The sequence below is a fragment of the Mycotypha africana genome (genome assembly GCF_025528875.1).
Source record: "Mycotypha africana strain NRRL 2978 chromosome Unknown BDF20scaffold_9, whole genome shotgun sequence".
In the NCBI taxonomy this organism is placed as follows: domain Eukaryota; kingdom Fungi; phylum Mucoromycota; class Mucoromycetes; order Mucorales; family Mycotyphaceae; genus Mycotypha; species Mycotypha africana.
The window spans coordinates 1657820-1679702 of record NW_026515733.1 but is presented as its reverse complement, the minus strand read 5'-3'; the positions used below and the strand labels follow the sequence as shown (position 1 = coordinate 1679702).

The 21883-nt window shown below is 38.7% G+C and overlaps 9 protein-coding genes across 9 annotated transcripts; 4 read left to right on the top strand and 5 right to left on the bottom strand.

Moving 5' to 3' along the window:
• The first annotated feature begins 553 nt into the window (after positions 1 to 553).
• BDF20DRAFT_1003225 (uncharacterized protein) lies at positions 554 to 1380 on the top strand. Its single transcript, XM_053074646.1, has one exon. The coding sequence runs from the start codon at positions 944 to 946 to the stop codon at positions 1367 to 1369; it is 426 nt and encodes a 141-aa protein (XP_052933832.1). The 5' UTR covers positions 554 to 943; the 3' UTR covers positions 1370 to 1380.
• A 1324-nt stretch (positions 1381 to 2704) lies between these two features.
• Positions 2705 to 4306, top strand: BDF20DRAFT_718824 (thioredoxin-like protein). Its single transcript, XM_053076112.1, has 6 exons — positions 2705 to 2925; positions 3030 to 3110; positions 3170 to 3286; positions 3367 to 3529; positions 3593 to 3726; positions 3789 to 4306. Exons 2-6 carry the CDS (start codon positions 3100 to 3102, stop codon positions 3955 to 3957), a joined length of 594 nt encoding a protein of 197 aa, XP_052933831.1. The 5' UTR covers positions 2705 to 2925; positions 3030 to 3099; the 3' UTR covers positions 3958 to 4306.
• BDF20DRAFT_825473 (Dolichyl-diphosphooligosaccharide--protein glycosyltransferase subunit WBP1) lies at positions 4226 to 5844 on the bottom strand (the record flags this gene model as incomplete). Its single annotated transcript, XM_053077983.1, has 5 exons — positions 4226 to 4654; positions 4721 to 4892; positions 4947 to 5424; positions 5511 to 5603; positions 5682 to 5844. 5 exons carry the CDS (start codon positions 5842 to 5844, stop codon positions 4226 to 4228), a joined length of 1335 nt encoding a protein of 444 aa, XP_052933830.1.
• A 67-nt stretch (positions 5845 to 5911) lies between these two features.
• Positions 5912 to 7228, bottom strand: BDF20DRAFT_718744 (uncharacterized protein). The gene is made up of 4 exons (XM_053076111.1): positions 7217 to 7228; positions 6904 to 7154; positions 6433 to 6835; positions 5912 to 6362 (listed from the first exon to the last, which is right to left on the bottom strand). Exons 2-4 carry the CDS (start codon positions 6987 to 6989, stop codon positions 6057 to 6059), a joined length of 795 nt encoding a protein of 264 aa, XP_052933829.1. The 5' UTR covers positions 6990 to 7154; positions 7217 to 7228; the 3' UTR covers positions 5912 to 6056.
• Positions 6904 to 7708, bottom strand: BDF20DRAFT_888294 (uncharacterized protein). Its single transcript, XM_053082065.1, has 5 exons — positions 7542 to 7708; positions 7333 to 7457; positions 7217 to 7259; positions 7137 to 7154; positions 6904 to 7054 (listed from the first exon to the last, which is right to left on the bottom strand). The coding sequence occupies exons 1-5, from the start codon at positions 7641 to 7643 to the stop codon at positions 6977 to 6979; spliced, it is 366 nt and encodes a 121-aa protein (XP_052933828.1). The 5' UTR covers positions 7644 to 7708; the 3' UTR covers positions 6904 to 6976.
• Positions 7709 to 8106: 398 nt separating this feature from the next.
• On the top strand, positions 8107 to 11951 carry BDF20DRAFT_915791 (uncharacterized protein; the record flags this gene model as incomplete). Its single annotated transcript, XM_053084368.1, has 10 exons — positions 8107 to 8775; positions 8867 to 9152; positions 9238 to 9624; positions 9698 to 9714; positions 9781 to 9876; positions 9949 to 10067; positions 10174 to 10690; positions 10792 to 10966; positions 11044 to 11202; positions 11272 to 11951. 10 exons carry the CDS (start codon positions 8107 to 8109, stop codon positions 11949 to 11951), a joined length of 3105 nt encoding a protein of 1034 aa, XP_052933827.1.
• Positions 11952 to 13645: 1694 nt separating this feature from the next.
• Positions 13646 to 14410, top strand: BDF20DRAFT_788414 (uncharacterized protein; the record flags this gene model as incomplete). Its single annotated transcript, XM_053076147.1, has 2 exons — positions 13646 to 13817; positions 14307 to 14410. Coding segments are annotated over 2 exons (276 nt in total), but the record flags the coding sequence as incomplete, so codon positions are not given.
• Positions 14411 to 15395: 985 nt separating this feature from the next.
• BDF20DRAFT_888270 (uncharacterized protein) lies at positions 15396 to 19964 on the bottom strand. The gene is made up of 10 exons (XM_053082064.1): positions 19545 to 19964; positions 19110 to 19487; positions 18970 to 19033; positions 18769 to 18867; positions 18537 to 18695; positions 18271 to 18461; positions 17797 to 18205; positions 16412 to 17614; positions 16007 to 16293; positions 15396 to 15914 (listed from the first exon to the last, which is right to left on the bottom strand). The coding sequence occupies exons 1-10, from the start codon at positions 19728 to 19730 to the stop codon at positions 15432 to 15434; spliced, it is 3459 nt and encodes a 1152-aa protein (XP_052933825.1). The 5' UTR covers positions 19731 to 19964; the 3' UTR covers positions 15396 to 15431.
• Positions 19965 to 20021: 57 nt separating this feature from the next.
• Positions 20022 to 21444, bottom strand: BDF20DRAFT_888261 (4'-phosphopantetheinyl transferase superfamily). Its single transcript, XM_053082063.1, has 4 exons — positions 21129 to 21444; positions 20801 to 21052; positions 20632 to 20717; positions 20022 to 20564 (listed from the first exon to the last, which is right to left on the bottom strand). The coding sequence occupies exons 2-4, from the start codon at positions 20998 to 21000 to the stop codon at positions 20422 to 20424; spliced, it is 429 nt and encodes a 142-aa protein (XP_052933824.1). The 5' UTR covers positions 21001 to 21052; positions 21129 to 21444; the 3' UTR covers positions 20022 to 20421.
• Positions 21445 to 21883: the final 439 nt, after the last annotated feature.

Sequence of the window (21883 nt, the reverse complement as noted above, 5' to 3'; positions counted from 1 at the left end):
CTTCCCTGCCGGCTGATTTCCCCGTCCACCGGGTGGATCATGCCCTCAACCAACTGCCTCTCTCTTCCTCTGCTCCCTGCCCTTCGTACTGGGTCTCGCTATGTCGGATCCTTTGGTACTTTGACAAACTGTGTAATCCCGAAGGTGATTACACTACGGATCCTGAGCCTGGACTTGTCTGGTCGTCCTCCTCCGCTGGTGATGGCTAGGTCTTGTTGCTTCCTGATACTCGTCTGTGGTCGAAAGACAGTGTGGATACCGCCCTCTGGTTCGACCCTCCACTGCCAAACCCTTTTAGTGCACGATGCGAGGGAGTCCATGGTATTGAAGCCTGTTGAGTAGCCACCCGTTCTCCCCTACCTTCCTCCTCGCATACTTTTTTTCCCCCCTTATATATACTTTTCGTGAGTCTTGGGTTTTTTTGGCCCCTTTTCCACATCTTCATTGACAGTCTCACTCCTCAATAGTCTCACCTTAGTTAGCAGTAATGTTCAAAAGAACGAATGCATTATAACTAATAAAAACATAAATTTTCGCCTGAGCTACATCCCCACCTTTCTTTCCGCTCCCCATTTTTTTGGTAAATTTCATATCCCGCCGAAAAAAAAAGCCGAACTTTGACCAGGTATATCTCGACCAATCCTTGCCATCCATCACCCAAAACTAGTTCTTTGGAAAGCTCTCAGACTACGTAACAACTGTGCCAATTTTTGTTCCGATCCGATAACCCTACTACCGCCATCTCGACCCCTGATTACTCGTTTTTTTTGTAAATTTTGCACTTTGACGCGTAATATCTCGACAACCAGTAATCCAATCGCGTCCATCCTTTTTAATTGTTTCAGCCCTTTTTTCAGACAACCACATATCCTAATTTCAGCCGATTCGAAATCGTTAACTTTCCCATCGCCATCATCGACATTTCGACATTTCGCCATTCCCAATGAGCCAAGATCTCGAAATGAGTAATTTGCAACATCAGCTCGCCCGGCTAACTAACAAGGTCGCCGAACACGACCAGACTCTCCTTCGCTTTGCCGCTCTTGAAGAACGGCTAGCTGCCGTCACTGCTGAAAACAAGACTCTTCAGCAGGAGAACGCTGATCTCCGTGCCCGCCTGGCTGAAGCCCTTGCCGCCCCTGCACCCGCTGCCTCCACGCCTGCCGCCCCGACGCCTGCCGCCACCACACCTGCTGCCTCCACACCTGCCGTCCCCAAAGGCACTGAAGCCTCCCAATGGAGCACAGTGGCCGCCCGTAAGCCCAAGGCTTCCAAGGGCTCTGGTCTTCATTCTTCATCTGAATATTCAATTAATAAAGAAGATAACTTGGTCTTCACAGATTTCCTTTTTGCTTTCTTTCTATTGTGATCTATTTCTACCATATACAACATATACTGTGTATTTTAAAGGGAAAATTCTTGGAGACCCTCAAGAATTATGACGTACAGAAGAAGGACATCATCCTTCTGTCGTATTTGAGAGGAGATGATGAACAAAAATCAAAGAATATAATTCGCTTTATGATGGACAAAGGTGGATTATACAATATTGCAAACCAGAGATAATTAGACTATATAAACTCTAACATATGAGTACCATAAATTAAGTGATATGTTTAGTTGACAGCATCATGAGATGTGGAGAAAGTCGTATATAAATTATACAAGATTTTTACACCTTATAACTGCTGAAATAGAATAGAGTAGAGTAGGAAACGAATACAGAATAAATGATTACTCTTATATGAGATTAACTACCTCGTATAAGGCTGAACAGGTTATCATTAAGGATATATAGTTTACTTATTTTGTAAAGGGCAGTGATCTACTGGTTGGTAGAAAGATCACTCAAGATAACGCGACGGGGTGCTGGTGTTACTTGCAACTCTGAAGAAAAATTACAACTAAGATAAGAATAAGTTATTTTTATTGATACAAGATTGAGATGTAATATCCAGGAAGAACAGATAAAAACACTGAAGATATTATAGATTGAGAGGCAGGCCATATTTATAATTTTTTTTTCCTAAGTGAAATCTCTCTAATGAAAGGCAATTCACTCATTACAGATATGAGTTTGATGTTATTGACGTCTCTGCAGATTTAATCACGACAAGAGAATAATGTAATGGCAGTGATTTAGTAATTAAACTGAAAGATCCTTGTCCAGAACGAAACTAGATGTGGTGTTAAAAATACTCTGAACAGAGAAGTTACAACAGAATTAATACTTATGATAAGATTTATTAAAGGTAGAGTGCAGATACTGTTAAAGAACAGATAAAACAGATAAAGCAGATCAAAACACTGCAGAACTAATAAATGTATTAGGACGCGATATTTATAGGAGCTACGTCCGAAACGTAGCCAACTAGGTAGACGGTCATTACAAGTAAAAGGTATCCGTAACATGGATAATGTTTGGAATATTATAGAGTAAGCAAAGACAAAGTAGATAGAATAGACAGACCAAAACTCTAAAGGCTGTACCTATTTATATGACGTTATCCCTTGCAGGCAATATCTTAACGGGCGTCACTTGTGTATAGTCAGTTGATCTGAAGCAGGTAACAAAAAATCAAATTACAGGGAGAGCGATTATCGCAAGAAGCAGATATTATTAGAAGATCAACTATAACTGGACTCAATTGCGTCACTATAAGCCCAAAGGCTTGAGACTGATGACTCAAAATTCGGTTGAATGGTAAAAGTTTACGAAGCTGTGGTAAATCGCAGTATTGACGATGGCCTGAACATGCTGGATTCGTATTTGAGTCAGCTATTTCAGCTGCTCCGTTAAAATGTTAACAATAAAGCTCATTGTTCCATGAGACGTCGCTACAACTGCGTAAAGAGAAGTCTTATTTAAGTTATTGGGACCATGTCGATCAGCTAGCCTCAATTTGAAGGCAATACAGTTGTTGTGTAAATCGATGGAGATGTACAAATGTGGGTAGTGCAGCGTAAGGACCGAATAGTTCACTTAATTTTATTTTTATTTTTTTTTTTTTTGTTCCTCCAAGATTCAGTTTTGACTCCCAAAGCTGTTGTTTCTTTTCTTCTAACCCGATATTTCTTTCTATCCAAATCTGAACAATTATGACAACACAGTAAGCTATTCTTCACTGTTGGCGTAAATAGAATCTTTCTCCTGACAGGTAGTTGTTAGCACGAACGATTTAGAAGCACTATCTGATGACGAGGCTCTTTTTGCCGAGCTTGAAAACGAAGAAGACAATGATATTGCTCAAATACGTGAAGAAAGAATACGCGAAATCCAGAGGGAGTAAGTAGAGTCCCAAACACAGCCATTGACAAACTTTTGTATTCAACTTGGAGTTGTTGTTTTTCCGGCTAAATGCTTAGAATTGAAAGGCGTAATGCAAGAGTCGATAATCAACATGGCTTTTATACCGACATTGAAAAGGAAAAGGAATTCATGAACATAACAACGTCGGAAAAGTACGTAGTTGGTCACTTTTATCACAAAGATTTCCGACGTTGCAAAATTATGGATACACATCTGGAGGTATGTACTATGCTTAAAATCCAGTGTTGTTAAAAGAAACTTATCCATCTATTTAATCCAAAGACCCTCGCCAAAAAATACTTTAATACAAGATTTATAAAAATCGATGTACAAAATGCCCCCTTCTTAGTGGAGAAGCTGCAAATCAAAATCTTGCCATGTGTTATGGCTTGGAAAGATGGCTATGCACAAACGAAGTAAGTAGAAATGATCGTATATTGTCAAAACAGAGAATTTACATACATTTCCTATCGATTAGGATTGTTGGCTTTGACGATTTAGGAAACACTGACAGTTTTCAAACAGCAGCATTAGAACTTAAACTTATTCATGCCGGTGTTATTAAGAAGAAGGAAGGCAAGACAAATAATGTCAAAAAAAGTATTTTCCAATCTGCAGACACAGACTCAGAATTGGAGGATGAATAACGATGAGTAAAGTGAGGCAAAAATGATGACTCCATCAATATCAAGTTTTTATACCATAGACCAGATAGTCAGTGTGAATTTGATGATACCACTTTTCGACAATCTCAGGTATTGCTTCTTTTAAGTAAATCAGGTTATTTCAGTTGCAAAACGTAGCCATTTGACATAGCTCTAGGAGCATTTAGTTACGGGCTACTGTTTTGAGAGTTATTATACATACGATATCTTTTTTATTTAGTCTTTCCTAAGAATTTAAATGTTGTTGAAATCAATTGACTTTGGCTTTGTGCTCTGCCTTTTTACTTTTACTCTTATCAATACGAGCGCCCCATGTGGCTAACCAAATGGCGCTAAATATAATAAACCCAACCATCATTGAACCTGTACCAGCGTAATAAGGGTATGCTGCAGTTAAGTAACGAGGGTACTCGTTATGTCTGAAAGGTCGAATAGAAATTTGATCCTCAGCTAGTATATATGTCAACCCAGGACGTTTGTAATTAACCTTCAACGTGAATACGCCATATACATCAGGAAGACGAATGTTGGCCTCGAATCGGCCAACTTCCTTAACATCGACCTGCTTGAGTGTGGTGCGGATATATGGATCCAACATAATTAACTCTAATTGGACATCATTGGCTGTATAAGGTACCCAATGGTCGTCCCTGTACTCAACAATATCTACATCATAAATCTAAGCACCTTGTGTGTTACTATAATGCTTATGCCTTTTAAGAAATTTTGCATTGCCATTACTTACAATATCATCCTTAATACGATACCAATCACGTTGTTCCGTGTCATTTTGTCTATGATGTGACTGATTTTCAACTTTCAAAACGCTCTTTTCTTGAAATACCCATTTTGTAAGCTGTTCAACAAAGTCTTTGTTACCAGATTCATGATAACTGTAAAAGGATAAACAATCAAATCTAGTTAGATTCATCCCAGTTACTATACGTATAGTTGTTATATAGTTGACGTACTCTTTGACAGAAGCATCGAAGTATTTATCGGAGAAAAGGTCGAGGGATCCGACAAATGCCACACGAGCAGAATTTCGGGTTTGCATTGCTCCCACTAATGTAACATCATCAGTAGCTCTAGCACGCATATTATAATTATCGGAAATAAAGGCGTCGGATTCGGCGGCTAAAATGGCAGTAGAGAGGGGAAGACGGCCCACTGATAGAGCAGTGCCAGTATAGAGAACAGGCGCTTTCACTTTTTGGGAATCGATGATAGTTTCGGGTGCGATAAACTTCGTGGTAACTATTCTATCATGGTCGCTGTCATAATGGTTGTGGCTATATACAGTTTCAGTATCCAAATCAATATCAAATTCTGAGGCAAGAGCACGAATATTATCGTTAGCATCAATGCCAGTAGCAACAAGAACATTGCCGCCCTTATTTACAAAATCTACGAGCTGTACATTATTTAATCCAGGATGCTGAGTTAATCCTACACATATATGTATATTTTAATGAATATCTAGCAACTTGTAGCTGTGGAAGCAAGCGATTTTGGCAGTGGCAGTACAAACTTACTTGGAGATTTGGGAGCGAAGTGAATAATATGATGGTATAAAGTTTGACCGAAATACTGAAGACTTGTTGAAGGATCATCGGCAGATTTAAAGACTAATTGAAACTGACGATCTGCCCAAGGAAAATAGTTAATGAAAGGCTAATTGTTCGTCGCAATATGTACCTCAGTACCTTCTAACTGCTGCCAAAAACGAGCATATGTATCTTTGTCAGATAGAGAATCCAATAAAACTAGCACACGGTCACCGGTAGCCGATTTCGCTTCAACGTTTGTAAAGAATAAAAGGGTTAAACCGGAAATGAGAAGGCCCGCCAAGGTTTGAATGCCTCTCATTTTTGTTCTTTAAGAAGTTTAAAAGCGTAAGAAGACGATTAAAGAAAAGGCACGCGTCTAATTTAATCGAATAGAAAATCAGCAAGTAGCTCTGCTTTCTTTCCCAGATGATTTCTCTTGGCCAATAGTGTAATCTTTCGTAATTACTACCACTGCATTTTATTGGTTTTTTTGATAGTGGGAGTATCTGAAAGTGCATATTGCTTGATAAGCTATAGGATTAGGTCAAAGCAACGGTGTATGTTTAAAATTGAGTTCCTACTTGGGGCTCTATGCATATAACCACGTCCAGCATTACTGAGAGTATTCGCCATGTTTTCAGGGCCAATTCTGATATCAGTTTCCTCCTCATTAACATCTGCAACATAATTCTCGGCAGCGGTAGCTTGCTTTACATCATTGAGAGTTGCTATATTAACAATAAGAAAGCTCACCACAACCAAAATTGCGCCAATTGCGTATTGAAACCCGACCAAGAAATGCTTGAAGACCACGTCACCAATCAACGCCATTGGAATCTATCAGGGATTTCTTAAGGTTAAAATCAAACAATAAAGAAACCAGAATATAATATTGTAGGAGCTTTACTGTGAGAGATATTCCGAGGGTGACAACCAATGGTGAAGTCATCAGCATAGCGAGTAGCCATAAATAGTCAGATAGAAAGGTGCCAATAAATGCATTAGAAAGCACCATCACCCATAATTTGGCAGAAGAGGGGAAGTCAAACTTCTCAATGCCCAAAAAGTGCAAGAGAGGGAATATAGGCCACATGAGCAAAATGTTGAACGTGCCTACATACCCGAAAAATAATGGCATATCAATGCGCGATTCATCGTCAATTTTTAGTTTCAATAGCGTCGTATAGCAGCCATAAAACACAGCACCACTAAGAGCTAACATATCCCCAATCAATGCAGCAGAGTTTTTTGCACGACCGTCTTGTTCCGTCGTTTGATCCGAATATGATACAAGAACAACACCTGCAAAGCTGTAATTCGTAATCATATCAGATTGATAGCATAGAATAACTCATTATAGACATTCAAAACAAAATACCTCACGCAGACCGATATCACTTTTACAATGGTCAACTTTTCAACCTTAAAAATGGCACCTATCGCTAACGTGACTAAGCCTGACATTGATGAAAGAATTGTACTGCTGGCGACACTTGTGTATGCCAAGCTAGCATTGGTTGTATAATTCGCTAAGAACCATAAGAAGCAGAAAGCAAAGCTTAGCCTAATCGTCTCGCGAGTGCTTAGCCTATCATCTTTATCTTCAACTACCACTTCTTCTATCTCTGACTGAGAAACAAGATTATTCTCAGCAACTAGCATCTCAAATTCCAATGATAATGTATGCTTACTTCTTGATTTGCTAACAAGCTCGCCTCAATTTCTAGAGTTAGGCTGAGGATTTACATAGAGCCGTTAGTGTTATTCTTGTTGCGCGTAAGGTATGAACGTTCGAAAGATGATTTACTTTTCTGGAGCAGATTGTTTCGTTTTTTTTTTGTGAAGAAAGGGTATCATATACAGAGAAAAAGTCGCCGTATTTATGTATGTAACGAAGAAAGGTTTATTGTATTCAAGATCGGCAAAGATACTCTAGAGCATAATGGGGCAACATCTGTTTTAGCGTAGATGATCTCAATTACAGTTTTCAGATCTTCTCTCACAGATGAACTGTACATTCATAACAAACGACGAGGTGACCCATATAAATACAACTGCCAGTAAAGCCAACACTCCCACTAAGTACCTTCTCCTCGGTGGGCTTTGTGAATCAAGCATAGTCTGTAAGTTCAGAAGAAGGAAAAATAAAGTACACTTAGAAAAAGAGACAGTGATAATGGAGGTATTTTTATGTTTGAAGATTTTTTTTTTGTTTTCTGAAACCATAACCAGGTCAGGCAAAGTAGAACAGATATTACAAAATAGTTGTCCCTTTTTACAGCGGTTATAAGTAAGGTGTGTTAAACACCAAATGAAACAATGAAGTGTAATCTCGACTGCGCAGGAAGTATACAGCTTGTATGCTATTTCATTCCTTCAATTAAACGCTGAAATAGTAGATGGCCCTTCCGTAAAATTGTGGGTAAAAATGTAAGCGAGTTAAAGTTTGCTTAAGCGCGTTTCACACGCCTTACGGTTGTTTAACCAATCCTATCTGTGCTTTATCTTTGAGCTGTTATAATTTTCTTTTTGGACTTTTTCCTCTCTCGCTCTCTCCAGCAAGTAGCAAAGGAAACGAAAAATGTCAAGTTTACTTGATTTAAACCTGAAAAAACCACCGACCTCTCAACAGCCTTTGCTGCATTCAGGAGATTTTTCATCTTATCATTATCGTAAACAGCAAAAGATCAGGCAGCTCTCTACAGTTGCAGCCCTCGCACTCTTTGGCCTTTCATGTGTGTATCTTTCGAAACACCTGCCGACTGTTGTCTTGACCTCAGATGACAATACTATAGTAACTGAAAGTAGCGACAACATCTGGGATAAAGCTTCCAAATTTCTAGTTATATCACCAGGCATATCCTATCACTCTTTTGAAGAGGGCTTGAGTAAATGCCAAGCCATAGAGAACAGAAACAACGCAGTGACAAATACTTCTCGCCGGCGTCATCGTAATCCTCACGCTCCGAAAAATGCAGAGGACATACTCATTAGAAATGGATACATATGGTTGGGTGATCGTTATTTGAATTCAGGAGATGTATACATACAAAATGGATTAATTACCGCCGTGGGTGCTGATTTGGATGTTCACATTACAGATAAGGAGAAAACTCGCATTATTGATGCTGGTGGTCGTGTGGTTACACCTGGCATCATTGATATGCATTCTCATATGACGGTTGATTCATTGACCGGTTTAAAAGCTACTGACGATACCAACGAAATGACAACACCTACTACGCCTTATGTAAGTATTCTCGCACATTCAGCTCTGATCCCCTTTCCCCTTTCCAAAAAAGTAACAAGTGTCTGAATGACTACTTTGAAATAATGTTCAGGTACGCGTAATCGATGCTTTGAGTCCAACAGACCCAGGTTTAAAGATTGTTGCGAGTGGTGGTATTACCACGTCTCTGATTCTCCCCGGTTCTGGCAATCTAATGGGTGGAGAAGCAGCTGTCATCAAGCTTCGACCCGTGTCCACTCTGTCCAATGAAGACCTGCTTATCGGATCCGGTGTCATGGAAGAAGATGAAGAAGTTATTTGGAGATATATGAAGATGGCATGTGGAGAAAACCCTAAAACTTATTATGGTGGTGCTCTAAATAAGATGCCTTCCACTCGTACGTACTGAACGTCACTTCTTGAAACCTGAGAAAATCGTGTCGTTCGACTCTAACCACACAATGATATTCCAATAAATTGTAGGACTTGGTGAAAATTACTTGTTCCGGCGACGTTTTGAAGAAGCACAGCAGTTGAGAAGAAGACAAGATGACTGGTGCTCTGCAGCTAGGCGCATGAAAGAAGAGGAAACATCTTCCAGCGATCATAGTAAGAAGAGACATCCTGCTCCTCCTCGTTTATCGGAGCCGTTTCCGGATAATATACAGCTTGAGAGTCTGACTGCGCTCTTGAGGAAGCACGTCAATTTGAATGTACATTGCTACTTGCCTCAAGATATTGAGGCCATGATTCGTCATTCTCTGGAATTCGACTTTGAAATTGCCGCTTTCCATCACGCTTTGAGCGCTTGGCAGGTACCTGAGATCATTAAAAGAGCAAAAACAAATATAACAGTAGCGACTTTTGCAGGTAAAATCAATGTCAATATACGATGAACTATGGTTGTATGCTAACAATAACGTTCTGTTTTCACATCTATTAGATATGTGGGGATACAAGGTAAGCTCAATAGACTGGGGAAATTTTGTTGGGTAGTACACTGAAAGAATGGATATTCTTACTTAGGCTGAAGCTTGGGATCAAAACGTGCATGCGCCAAAAATACTTGACGAGGCTGGTATCCCAGTAGCCTTCAAAAGTGATCATCCTGTTACTAACGCGGTAAGATGAAAATGATCAAGTATTAACACCCTTGACACGATGAAGTGCTAAACGCCAGTCCCACTACATTAGCGTGATCTTATTCATGAAGCTCAAAAAGCATATCATTACGGCTTTAACGAACACAAAGCTCTCCAAGCTGTGACCATGGTGCCTGCTAAATCTTTACGACTCGACCATCGCATTGGAAGGTAAACGGTACACAGATAAGAGTAGCAATTATTTCAATAATGGTGCAAGGAGAAAACATAGCGAGCTAATGCGCGATTATATTTGACTTTTCTCAATCACTCATAGTATTGAAGCTGGAAAAGATGCAGATATCGTTATCTGGGAACGACACCCTCTTAGATTGGGCGCACGACCGAAACAAGTATTTATTGATGGCGTCGAACTTGATTTCGATTCATCATGGACAAAGACGGTAACTGAAGAGAAAAAAGAAATGAGCCAAGTAACACATATTACGGAGCAGGTCGAAGATATAACAGAAAAGTCTACTGGAAAGCCCAATCTGCATTATTTGCCGCCTTTTTCAACAGGAACAATGTATCTTGAAGACCACGATCTAGATAATCCCGACAATTTTGAAAACGCTTGCAAGGCTCATGTTGATTCCTTTGTGTTGCGCAACATTAGCCAGATTTATATGAACAGTAGCATCACTTTGCACGCTGATAAGGTTGGCCAAAGTCTGACTATGATCATTGTTGATGGCCGTATTTCATGTGCCGGTATTGATTGTGATCGTGATCAAGTTGACTGGCCAATATCTAGCCCAGTATTTGAAATGGAGGGTGCTGTGATTCTCCCAGTAAGTTGTTCATTTTTTTTTTTTTTGAAGGACAGGTAGGCAATATTTGCTTGCCAATGTATGTAAATTTGTGCTCAAATAGCGCCCATTTTATGAAAAAGGGAATCATATCAGCAGGTGTACCTCTTGGTTTAATGGAAATCCAAGCTGAAGATACAACTCAAGATGGATACGCAAAGAATGATGTCACAGATCCCAACCTCTCTAAGAATATAGTACGGGCAGTCGACGGATTGAAATTAGGTGGCCTTCATCTCCAAAAAGCATTAAAGTCAGGTATAGGACGAAAAAAGATACTAAATGTGTGCAATACAACGAATAATGCTTTTGACTTTATCAAACAACTTCAAAAGGAGTCACCAAGGTTATCTCACAACCGCAGGTTGATGGTGATCTTTTGGCCGGTGTCTCAGTTACTTTCCGTACGGGCAGCGAGAGTATTTTTGGAAATGATCATATTGAAACCATACTGAAGGAAGAAGCAGCATTGAACTTTGTTATTCAGCATTCTGGTAGGATTGATATACAAAAGCATCCCTTGTTCTTTCGAAAAGTAATGACTGATAAACGATCATGAGCAGGAAAAATGACGGTCTCGAAGCAGATTGCTACCATTCGCGAACTATTATTAAGCAATATAGACAAGGAAACAAATGATAACGTATTGGCCAAAGCTGCTCAAGGGCTCCTTCCTGTCGTTGTTCAAGTAGATGACAAGGATGAAATTGCATCTATTATTGCCATTAAGGAGATGATCATGAGAAAGCATGGTCGCAATGTGAAATTTATCATTCTTGGTGGTGCCGAAGCCCATTTGGTGGCAGAGCATTTAGGACGTCTTGATGTACCAGTTATATTGATGCCTGCTCGTTGTTATCCAACCACATGGCAAGCTCGCTACTGTTTAACAGGACCACCTGTGACACCTAATACAGTGCTTGACGTTTTGTTGGAGCATAATGTACGTGTAGGTCTAGGAAGTACTGATGTAGATAATGGAGATGCACGCAACTTAATTTGGGAAGCTGGTTGGAATCTTGCTCATAATCCTTCTTTCAGTCCTCAAGATGCAGTTGGATTAGTCACATGGAATATAGGTAACATGTTTGATCTGACAGAAAAGCTTGCGGGCCAACTGAGAGAAGGAGGAGAAGCAGATTTTGTTGCTTATAATGGTAACCCATTTGAATTTGGCACTCGTGTCTTGATGGTGAGTGGCGGTGGACACTCTGGACCCCTATGCTTTCCACAGCAAGTTTGAGTTTGGTTCGATATACCGATCTTTTGTAAAGCACATTAAGCGCTCATGAGAGCATGATGATATTTGATATAAATCTTGCGATTGTAGTATATGTGTAGAGTGAGAAGGATGATAGTCTGATTCATTTCATTGACATCGATGCGCTCTATATGATGTGACATGATCGAGCAAAGTGCATTATTAATAATTGTCACACCACTTGTGAATTTGATATTGTATAAGGCATGTGGTACAGCTGAATTTGACCTCTTTCGTTCTGTTGACGACGAATTCAAATACCTAATTTGGTATCTATCAGTGTCGATCTGGCTATTTGTAACTATACAAATATAACTGCCAAAATTTTTTTGCCAGGCTTAAAGCAGTTGTGGAAGTGAAAAAGTTATTTATCTAAAGCAGAGTACGATATATTTTGAGGCTGACTTGAAGCGTATGCTACCTATAGGATGAGCATCATTATACATTTCTGGGGATCAATGTATACTTCATTGAAACACAGTTGAAACATTTAATTCAGGACATTTTTTTTAAAAAATGTGGGGAAACCGCCGGAAAGAAAGTGTTCAAGCCAGAAATTGATAAAATATGTGTCATCAGCAATTACGACCAGTTAAAAAAAAAAAAAAAAAAAAAAAAAAAAAAAAGGTAATCGGCTCAGATATCTGGAAAAAGATGACTAGGTGTAAAAGTGATGAGATATTCTGTCATTGTCATTATAATCAACGTTGGTGCCTTTTGTGAAAAAAAAAGACGTATTGGTAGCAAATCAAAAAAGACACCATTAGCATTAGTAGTGCTTCCAGAAAACATTTAACCAACATTTCAAGGCATTGTCCATGGCTAATCGTTTAATCGAGCTTTAGTCATAGTCTATCCAATTGAGATAGTGGATCACATCTTTTTTGTTTAAAAAGAATCAAAACATTCTTGATTGTTTATTATGTTGAAAGTAGTCATGATCGGCTAATACAAACAATAGTACTTCCCCTCACTCTCATACAAGCGTAAGGCATTACATATTGGATTCATTAGCAGTGGTCTGAAGTTAAGAAATGGCAAAGTGCGGCAAACGGTGGGAAAAGCAAAAGTAAAGGTTAAACGAATCAAATTGGTTCCTAAAAAGAGGGTTCATCAGGGCTGGCATATTGAATCTACACGAGTTATTCATGTGTAACACGTACGATTTATACAGCTTTAAGAACGGAAAAAAAAGACCAAACCGAAAATGCTTGTTGATACCCAGACCACTTCAAGCGCTCAAAGATGCGCTGAGAGAAAGAAGAGTGGCGCTTCGAAGCCTTTTTTTGACGGTGAAGAAGGAAGGCGTATCCATAAAAATGTTAAAATACGCTTTGAGAGTTTCCTGATTGTATGACGTTTATGGTAAGAACATAGATAAAAAGAAGAAATTGACAAATTATCATTTGAAGAGAAGGTGGGCACCGTGGAAAGTGTGTATGACACCTTCACCGCAAAGTTGAGATTGGAGATTAAAAAGTACAGATCTCTTCTGTTTTTGAACCGTTTTCGTCTTTCAGTTAACTATTTTTCACTGCTGGTTTACGTACTCTTATCACACAGCAATGAGTGGAAGCCCCCCATACTCGTATAAAAAACGTTTGCAGTTGTCGTACGTTGATCACCATAATAAAGAACATTTACATGCAAGTGGTGTTCATGACCCTCCGACTTCCATTGTACCTTTATATGATTTACAGCACATTATCCAACAATACCAATCGCAACCAGAGCTTTTGAAATTAATCTTAACAAGTAAAGTAGAAGAAGATAAACGTAGAGCTGAAGAAGCCAAGCTTCGAGCAAAAGAACTGGACATTTATCTACAACAAATACAACCTCCTAACCGTTCACCGCCAGCCACTCCCCGTTTGTCAAAGTCAAGTATGCTGTTTGAAGATGATGTAGGAAGCACAGCAGCAGCAACAACAACAGCAACGACGACAACGATAACAACAACTACAACCGCACTTGCTACCGATAATATGGACGATGATGTACTATTTGTTCAAAGCAAGAAAAGGAAGTCATGCTCATCGTCCTTAAGCACCGCTGAAAATACGTATAAACCAGCTTCCAGCGTCTTTTCAAATCTTTTTGTCAACCATACTCCTCTTAATATTCCATACCCATCAAACGACATCAAACGATACCGAAGAACAACATCTTCAGGATTTGATAATGCACTCAATATAGAAAAAGAAGAAAGAACTACAGATCAAAATGTAGCCCAACATAGTTATAGCCAGCTATACAATGGAGCTTCTTTCCCCTCTTCATCGATTTCATCTGTGTCCTCGCTATCGTCTTTATCAGAAATAGAAGAAGAAGAAAAAGATAATAGAATGGCGACAGCGGCAGATGCTGAAGATCATCAGAAGCGTCGTGAATCAGCTGCGGTTGCCATGCTGGCCATGGGCGGAAATAGAGTGAAGGAAAATGTCCAACATAACACCACTGCCACTGCCGATAATGATACTGCTGTTACCACTTCTATGACCGACCCATCTAGCCATGTTCTTAAAGCAGTAAAAGACGACAGTAATAGAAAAGCACGACGCAGAAGGGAAATGCAAGCCATAACAAAGGTCGTGGAGACAAGAGAATTTCCCTATGTTGATAGTTACTTTTGGAAGAATAATGGAAACACAGTACAGAAAAAGACAGGCTGTAAAAGTATCTATTACAAATGCTCCAATAGTAACAAGGTACAGTATTTTAATTACTTACAACGGAATTAGGCGGGATAGTAGATGAAAGCATATTACATGCTTATTTTACGGCTTTACCCGAGTCATATCATTGGATTATTTGACACATGAAATTCATACCTATGCTCTACATGTGTCTTTACAACCGACAAAGCCTGCACATTTCACACGATGTTTTATTGGCCCGCTTTTACTAAAATGATCGTTTTACTACCTTTTTTTAATTCACAATTAGGGTTGCACTGTGAACAAGACGGTAACATCCAGAATTAATGGTGAATACCTGATTAAATACAGAGGAACACATTTGCCAGAATGCGGAAAGGTCGAAAGAATTCGCGACTTATGACGAGAATGCCCAAATCTTTTGAGATGCACTTATACCAAGTATTTATCACTCTATTCTCTATCAAGATAATCCAACTGCATTACTATTCATTTGATTCCTGTCATTATACGCCTCTTCAAGCCCAAAAAAATTACAACAAAAACTTCTTCAAATCGTATGCCTTTTCTTTTTTAATGTAATAATAAATAACAAAAACAAGAGTAGAAAACGTAAAGAATAAGAGAAGAAATAGAAATAGAATGTAATAAATATTCACAATTAATAATTGATGTGCTTACAATACTTTATAGTGAGAATCGACAGGATTCTGCTCTACAGAATAAACGAATGTAACAAAAGCGAAAAAGCAAAACAGTAAAAAAGCAGAAAAAAAAAAAAAAAAAAAAAAGAAGGGAAAGTTGCTTAATATGGTTGTCTTTGATGAACGCGGTAAGAGTTATTGGTAATGGCGGAAGCAAAGGATTCATGACTATCAACACGTCGTGGAGGGGAAGGTAAAAAATTGATATTGTCAGCTTGATGGTGTCTCATATTTAACTGTTGAGGTACGAAATCAGAGTTAGGATGATGATTGGTATACGGTAAGAATTGAGGTTGTGCGTAAATGGAAGTGGGTGAATGCGATCGACCATCCGTGATGCCATCGAAGAGTCTGACACTGTTCGGTTCGGTTGCAGTCGTAAGAGTAGTATTGGTGGTCGTGTTGGACGTAGTATTGTTACTCGTCGAGTGCATGCTTGACTTTGACGAGGAGGAGCTGAGATTAGATGAGGATGAGTTTTTAAGTTTGACAGTCTGTTCTACGCGCTTTAGAAATTCTTTCGGTGATATATCGACATCGCTAAAGTTGGGATCCTTTAAAAATATTTCGAGATCATCCGGGACCTAACAAAAAAAAAAGGTGGGGAGCGGGTTGATACCATTGACATTTAGAGCCATACTCTTACTCTATATAAAAACGTAAAGTAGGTATTTACCAGGCAGAATTCCTCATAAGATTCAAGCAAAACTTCAATAACATTGATACAAGCAAAGGAGTCATCTTTCAATGGGTCATTGTGATTATTTCTCAAAATATTAGGTGCTATCACTCTAGCCAGATTTGGAATATCCATACGACTACCAACGTCACCAGTGACGTGAGAGAATGAAGCAACCCACCTTAGAAAAACAAACAATACTTCCATCGTAGCCCGATTACAACGAGGCAACATACAACAGGCCAAGTGCAAGGCACGTTTGCGCTCCGTAGGATTCTCGATGCCTAAAAGAGCACACAAAAAAAAAAAAAAAAAAAAAAAAAAAAAAAATGAAAAAGAAAAAAGTAAGTACAATTCTCTAAATCAATAAACTTCTCTTAAAGAAACGCTTTGGACATTTACGTTCACAACAAAGGAATAATGGATGCAATCTGTAAGTCAAAAGAGGATCAGGCAATTCACGCAGAAATTTCTTCAATAAAGCCGCCACTTGAACCGCTGTCTCTTGTGTCAAGTCCACTTCATTGGGGTTTCTGTCCAAAGCATCTTGCAATTCCTTTAAACGCCTGATATTGCCATTTTTACGAAACACACCCTCCACTGTCATATCCATTTGTCGCATGGCTGTGATCGCATCATCCACAAAAGCAGCCAATTTGATAGGAGAATGCCCTGCTCCTAAATTTGATTCAACTCCTGTACGTTCTGTCAAGGTATCCAACGGGACGCCAAATGTACCCTCTTCTTTTGGTTTAGGCGCTTGGGCTTTTTTATTTTTCATGAAAGGAGGAAAAAATTTGCCCCAAATCGACGTTTTCTTTGTTTCAACCAGATTCAGTAACTCGCTGGACGAGAAGGAGGATCGGACGTAAGGCTCAATATGAACGACGGCAACGTACCGAATGATCATGTATTGAAGAGCAGAGAGTTCAGATAAGAAAATGCGTGGATGACCAAGGCCAGTTGCCGCGGTGCTCATACCGCCAGCATAACCAAGTCCACCACCGGTAAGGCGAATGGACGCAGGAATACTGGATAGGGTATTATTGTGTTGATGTTTTTGGATGGTGGTGGTGTGAGATGAGTGACTGGAGTTGGAGCGGTTAACAGCATCTGCTACGGCAGCAGCAGCAATTTGGGGTAAATCATCCAAGCCAATACTGTGCGTAGGCCGATGCCGCGTAGGATTACGCGGTGGTGGTGCTGGCAAGTTGGGCAGCTCTTTGTGTTGATCAACAGCTATACGAAGTTGCAAACTATCCATACGCGTAGGCGGGATAGAATTATCTGTTGAAGATCCTGAATGAACCTGTTGGGCTTTAATAGATGCAACCAAATCAGCATTGCCAATCATTGTCGAACGTTTGTTTGCAGTTTTAAATGATTTCGAAATTTTTCGATCAAGCTGAGTGCTGGTGCTGGTGGTTATTGTCTTTTTTGCATCTAATATTTCAATAGGGTAGACATTATCACTGCTGTTGATATTTTTCTCGTCGGCTATCAACCTAAGTTGTTTCTCTACCGAAGTTGAATTCTGAACATCTTTAAAACGGTTGCTACTTAATTTTGTTTTTGCCGAGCAGTCTACGGAAGAGAGCTGACTGTCTGTAGGATGGAGAAGCCGTAGGGATAAAATTCACGAGGGAGAATAGTTGGTTCATTCGCCATTGTGAAGGAAAAGATCAGTATAAAGAAGGAAAGCATGAAAAGTTTAGAATGGGAAATGAATTTTAGACAGAATACCCAGATTGAGCACGGTAAATAGTAGAATAAAAAAATAGCCATACCAGTTATTTGTAGTAAGTTGCATAGTCTGCTAAGCGCAACCCTTAATAGAAAGCTGTACTGTGTTAGTTTGGTAATATACTCAAAAGAAACAATGTCTTTTTGAGCGAGGCCGCTTTCAGGAGCACAGTCTGAGCAATGGATTGTTGAAGATGCCGTATTGTAATACGTCGAATCGTGTACATCTAACTGTCGTGAGCATTGTCTACATTTGAAGCAATGAATATGCCATCTATAATCATTGTATTTCACGCACTGATCCTCAATTGTATTTTTACACAGCTGACAATAATCTGTGTTCTTTGGTTTAATTAGTCTTTGACAATCTCGACTATGTCGTTCTTTCCTGGGAATTTCCATTAACTTTGCTAATAAGCTTGAAATAACAACAGGTTTACCAACTGCTATTTCCTAAGATAGATAACAGCGTTAAACGAAAAGCTTCCAAAGTACTGCAGTTTTTATATGTATCTTACTAAGCGTAATGCTGATGCTAAAGCAAGTCTAATCAGCACTTTTAAATAATGAGCTAAACCAGTGACTAACGATAATAGTTCCTGAGTTATGCCTAGTTTCTTCATTTCCATATCTCCAGTTCTTGACAACAAGGAGAAAAAATTGATGATTTTTTTGCATAGCATCTTTGCTTCTCGTGTATATTTGAACTCTACATTGAATGCCTTGTTAGAATCAAGCGAAAAAAAAAAGGGGGCTAACCAGCGATGTACATGCTGCATCTTACCAGTTTGTTGGTATTCGTGGTATATGTTTCGTATGATATCAATACCGGCAAACAGAGATTCAACATGCACCAAGAATCTCTCTGACAAGCAAATACTTTCGATATATGCGCCATTAGAGACATGTAATAACATTTCAGAAATACATACAGCCGAGGATTCTATTGGATGATTATTGATGAACAAAGGTTTTCCTTATTATGCAAGCCATATCCGTGTATGTGAACATGTTACCTTCAAATGCTGATAGCACTGACCATATGCTTATCACCTTTTCTTCTGTTTCTTTCTGAATTTGAAGTAATTCAACTGGCGTCAATAATTTTTGTTGATCTAGCGGGTAAAGGCAGTGGAGAAGCCAGAAAAAAAAAAAAAAAAAGAAATTAAAAATTTCATTCAGAGAAGTTTTCCTTTTATACATATATATAAATATACCACGAGGATCAGTTGTCGTATCATTTTCTCGTTGTGAAGGATGCGCAATTTTAACATTCCAAAACTGCAGAAACAAGTAGAAAAGTTCAATCAAGGGAACAGGTACTATGCACAGATGCAGTTTGTAACTAGTTGTTTACCTTCTGTATCATATAACATTCTGGATGCCAATGATCGACTGAATCAGGCTTTTCAATTTCAACATACTGCTTTAAAATAGCCATGTCGCATCCCGCACACATCACTGCAAACCGAGTCGAATAATGAAAATGACAATAGACCTTTCCTTCATGTTCGTAATAAGAATCGTCTGCCCCAAATACAGTTGAACAATCGTTACAGGTGAAGTGATCTGTATGATATTTCTTATCGAGTGCAATAATGTATGTTCCACGTAAAGCATCCCCACATTGCGCGCACACTAAATCGAGTCGCTTGAAGTAATCCTTTTCACATAATGGCTGTTTTGGATCGTCGGGATGCGGCAGATATCTTTGTGCCACTGGAGCACCACAATCCTATAAATGCATCGTAAGTATTGAGCATAAAAAAAAAAAGGGATATTGATGGTATACCATGCATGTAAAGCATTCAGGATGAAAGGCACCGTCTAGTGCTGTGACAAGTTCGTCGTCTAGTGGTAAATTACATCTCGCACAATTTATTGTCGGTGTTGTTATTGTCGAGTCTATTGTTGGTTGTTGCGAGATGTCGGTAGGTGATGTCGTTTCAATTAATGTCGAGGAGTTATAATGGTTCATATTGGGTTATACTCTTTCTTTAGAAATAAGTATATAATTGAATAAATATAGTGGATGGTTGTGTGCGTGAACTGTGTATATCGAGAATTTCAACTGGTTTAGGATCTAATGCCTCTGTTTGCACGCTTTCTAACAAATTCTTTCTTTTTGTGTTATGTAAGAAGGGATCAAAGATGTATCTTCTACAGTCTCATAAATGCATTTACAGTATAGATTATTATACAGAAAAAAAAAAAAGTCCAAATAAAAAAAAAAAAAAAAGGGAAAAGTAAGAAAAGAAATGTAAAAAAAGGGGGAGTAAAGTGTAAGTATAATATTTGAATGCGGCTTCTAAACTTTCACAATAATATATACTTTTGTAAAGGCAGCTCTTTATAAGTCCTTTATAGATCTTTTGTTTCTGCTAGACAGACTGATATACTTTCAAAGGACAAGCTTATTACGTTTTTCATAATGGAATTGGATACATTAAAATCGATTACTTTCGTCTAACCTTTCTAATTTACTATTACCTTTGGCACATATAAAGTTTTGAATGAAAGGAATGTAGGGCCAGAAAGTTCAGCAAAGCCAAAACAAAAAAAAAAGGACGCAAAATATCCATTTTTGGTGTTGTAACTCATGGAATAAAAATAGATTGCACGATAATCAAAAATAAAACCTGCCCGTTGTTGTAATTATGTTGCTGTTTTTAGCCGCTGTTACCAGCACTACTACTACTTTTGCCTTCTAGTACGACTTGAGCAATAGTATATTCACCGTCATGCGATAACGATACATGCGCTTTTTGTACACCATATAACTCCCCATTGACAATATGAATACTCGGTTTATCTATATTTGAACAATTTAGTTCCATAAGAGAAAAATGATCAACCATGTCATCAAAATAACGTTTTACCTAGTATTTTGGAGACAGTGACATCTTTCCATTCAAGCTTCTTTGTAGGATATAATGCTTTGTATACGGCTTCTTTGATGCACCATCTATAAAAAGCAAACCAGACCCGCTTGGTTATAAAACTAATAAAGCACATTTTTTTTTTATTTTAGTCTTTGAATGAGGTTACCTTGATCCCAGAAAAGTTAGTTCTTTCTGCTGTCTCAACTGATCTGTCAGCAATGACGATGATGTCAAGAACTGTGATTCGAATTCGTTCCATTCTACAGGACTCAGTATTCGTTTAGCCAATCTATCTTTGCCTCTTCTTGTTATAAGCGCTGCAATACGCGGTATATGAACAATGTCTACTCCTATTCCCAGAATCATTTTGTGAACGTTCAAAGCAATTATAACTATACTTTAGCCTTTTTGTTCCTGACTGACACAAAATTCTGTCATTTTTTTTTTCTGAAGAGGAGTTACAAATTCATCAGTGATCAATTAAAGTTCGGTACCTGATCAAGAAAACGAAGGATTTCTTTCTAACCCAAGTACTCAACTTGAGGAGTAACTAAATGTATCTCAAACCACTTGTTTAAAACAAGAATAACAAGTGCAAAGCTAGTTGACAATAACTGATGACAATCATTAAAACGACATCTACTTAACTCGGGCCTTACACACATCTAACATGATAGGTGTCTTGAGACCCTTGATGGCAGCGATGCCATACATACAAGGATATGGAAAGATCCTCTAAAAAGGAATGCAAGCTGCAGGAGACAGAATCATTTATCAGGGCTAGTTACACTCTGTATCCTAGCACCGTACGTCAGTAAGAACAATATTTCGATTGCTAGATCATCGGTTTTGGGCAATTGACACTGATTTGATAAACGTTATGGCCATAATAGATATGACGATAAGTCTGGTCTCTTCTGTTGTCACTAACACTTAAGAAAATTTGAAGTGAAAAAAGAAAGCCTTTCACTGGTTATTGCAGTGAGTACAAAAAACCGATCAATTTGTTAGTTAAAATAACTTGTGTAATCAAACTTGTCTTTTCAACCTATTTTTGAATATTTTCATGAAAAATAATTTAAAAGAGAATGCTTTTTCATTTCGTTAAGAGAATGTTGCTTTAATAGACAAGCTCAATGCGGGAAAAGAAGCAAGCATCGCACACCCTAGCCCACTCGCCATGATCATTGCCATTGGCTGTAAATAACGGTAATCGATTACCGCTATGCATTTGACAGAATACATGCCC